The sequence below is a fragment of the Fusarium odoratissimum genome (assembly GCF_000260195.1).
Source record: "Fusarium odoratissimum NRRL 54006 unplaced genomic scaffold supercont1.217, whole genome shotgun sequence".
NCBI classification, from domain to species: domain Eukaryota; kingdom Fungi; phylum Ascomycota; class Sordariomycetes; order Hypocreales; family Nectriaceae; genus Fusarium; species Fusarium odoratissimum.
The window spans coordinates 1-1,770 of NW_022158903.1; the positions used below are offsets into that span (position 1 = coordinate 1).

General features: G+C 48.0%; 1 protein-coding gene across 2 annotated transcripts; it reads right to left on the reverse strand.

The window, feature by feature from the left end:
• Positions 1-32: 32 nt before the first annotated feature.
• On the reverse strand, positions 33-1,299 carry FOIG_16830 (uncharacterized protein). 2 transcript variants are annotated; one of them, XM_031218308.1, is made up of 3 exons: positions 1,137-1,299; positions 907-1,053; positions 33-837 (listed from the first exon to the last, which is right to left on the reverse strand). In XM_031218308.1, the coding sequence occupies exons 1-3, from the start codon at positions 1,210-1,212 to the stop codon at positions 248-250; spliced, it is 813 nt and encodes a 270-aa protein (XP_031051977.1). In that variant the 5' UTR covers positions 1,213-1,299; the 3' UTR covers positions 33-247. The 2 variants fall into 2 exon arrangements, with proteins under 2 accessions (XP_031051977.1, XP_031051978.1); XM_031218309.1 differs by having other exon boundaries at positions 907-1,299.
• Positions 1,300-1,770: the final 471 nt, after the last annotated feature.

The following is a 1,770-nucleotide window of genomic DNA, read 5'->3' on the forward strand; positions in this document are numbered from 1 at the left end:
ATTCGAAGCCATTTGACATGCGACCTCGGGGTCTGGCAAGGTTATTACAGGTGACAGAGAATTGAAGTCAGAGGGCAATATTGAAATGGTAGTGTAGCTAATTTCTTAGTGATTAGCAGTAGAGACTCAACGACTTGATATTGATTTAAGCTACTGAACCTGTCGCGCCTTCTATCTCGTGATACACTAGTTATTTCAGAATGTGATCATAGCCTCTGGATTGGACTAGACTAATCAGCGAAGAACATCAGGAATTCATAAAGTCATAGTTATCGAACCACTGTCCATGATCGTAACAGGTCATCGTTTGAAAGTCTAACAGATTCGAATTATCCAACGAAAGCATTTGACCAGCATCGGGTTCAATGAAGAGATCGCCCAGGCCAAGAATATCTACGGTCGATAACGGATCATCGAACGTCGGCCTACTCATCTGAGCTTGCTCGATTGCGCCCATATTTGGAACTGAATCCCCAGTTCCTGTCGGATCATGTATATCAGAAAGCACAGAATCAGGCAAGTAACTCTCTAATGGAGTCGTCCATGCGATAGGGATATCGTCTAAGGGCCAGTTGTTCACGCTCGGAAGACTCGATCCCAAAATTGAGCCGGCGCTTTCGGCGCTACAGTGAGCTGGCGCCAGTCTCTCGGTAGAGGTTGATCGAAGCGGGAGGGGAGCAAGTTCTAAAGGTTTAGGCTCGAATCCGGGAGGAGATAAGGCTGTAGATGGTGTAGAGCTTTCGCGTCTGGATGGTACTGAGAGAATGTCGTTTGTAGCTCCTCGATCACTCTTGTATGCACATTTGCATGCGCCGCCCTCTGAACAGGCGCATCGTTCTATACACAAAGAGGTGTTAATGGGCGCCACTTGCAGATAGTTGGGTAGGGTTAAGGGTAGGGTCGAACCTCTTCCGAATTGCTTCAACATGACCTGGTGCGATGTTGATGCGCATTTGCACTTCGTGTGAACAGATCGCGAGGCGCGCAGGGAGCGGCAGTGAGTGCATTGCGATATTGGGCGGCCCTTTCTACTGACCCGTAGAAGTGGGCGGTCTCATTACACGTCTTGACGTCAGCTACGGCAGCGTACAGTAGGTGGTTCTACCATCCAGATTAATTAAAGATGTCATACTCACCTGTATGCTGACATTGAGCAACACGATGGCCACGGATGCAGCTTTCGCAAGCGAATTTCTCTTCCTTGGAAATCATGGTGGATTGAAAACAAGGTTGTGATGGAAGAACGCTCTGGTAAATGCAAGCGACAGTTGGGGTATGGCATTCAAAGATAAAAGTGAAATGTAAAGATTTCAAATAAGGCCTGTAAAAAGACTAACGTATATGGCATGGAAGCGGAACTTTATTAATCCGTGGACAGATACTTGAGGAGACGTCCGAGGCTGACCAACCCTTGTTATTTCATCTCGTACAGCCAACGGTTTCATGCTACCCCGCCAACACAGTGATAAGATAAGCACGATTAGTAATTACCTAAGATGTCACGAGGCTTAATTTTGGGCCAATCAACTTGGCTGTCCTGGAGGAAAGTTGTCCTGGATCAATGGCCCGTGCACGTGGCCGTCGACCCAATCCGATCGCCCGCTCGCGAACCCCGCAGTGAATGTTCAGCCAGAACAACAGGCGGACTGTAGTACTTAGGCTGTCGACGCAAACAATAATTGTCAGGCTGTCGACGCAAACAATAATTGTCAGGGACCACAAACTCGGAATTGGACTTCATTCATCGAAGCTATCACTGCCGACGGCCGC

Excerpts from the sequence above, each read along its gene's own strand:
- FOIG_16830 (XM_031218308.1), bottom strand. The coding sequence starts at position 1,212 with ATGATTTCCAAGGAAGAGAAATTCGCTTGCGAAAGCTGCATCCGTGGC. Across the intron at positions 1,054-1,136 it reads TGCTCAATGTCAGCATACAG|ACCGCCCACTTCTACGGGTC; the intron begins GTGAGTATGACA and ends ACGTGTAATGAG. Across the intron at positions 838-906 it reads GTTGAAGCAATTCGGAAGAG|AACGATGCGCCTGTTCAGAG; the intron begins GTTCGACCCTAC and ends CTTTGTGTATAG.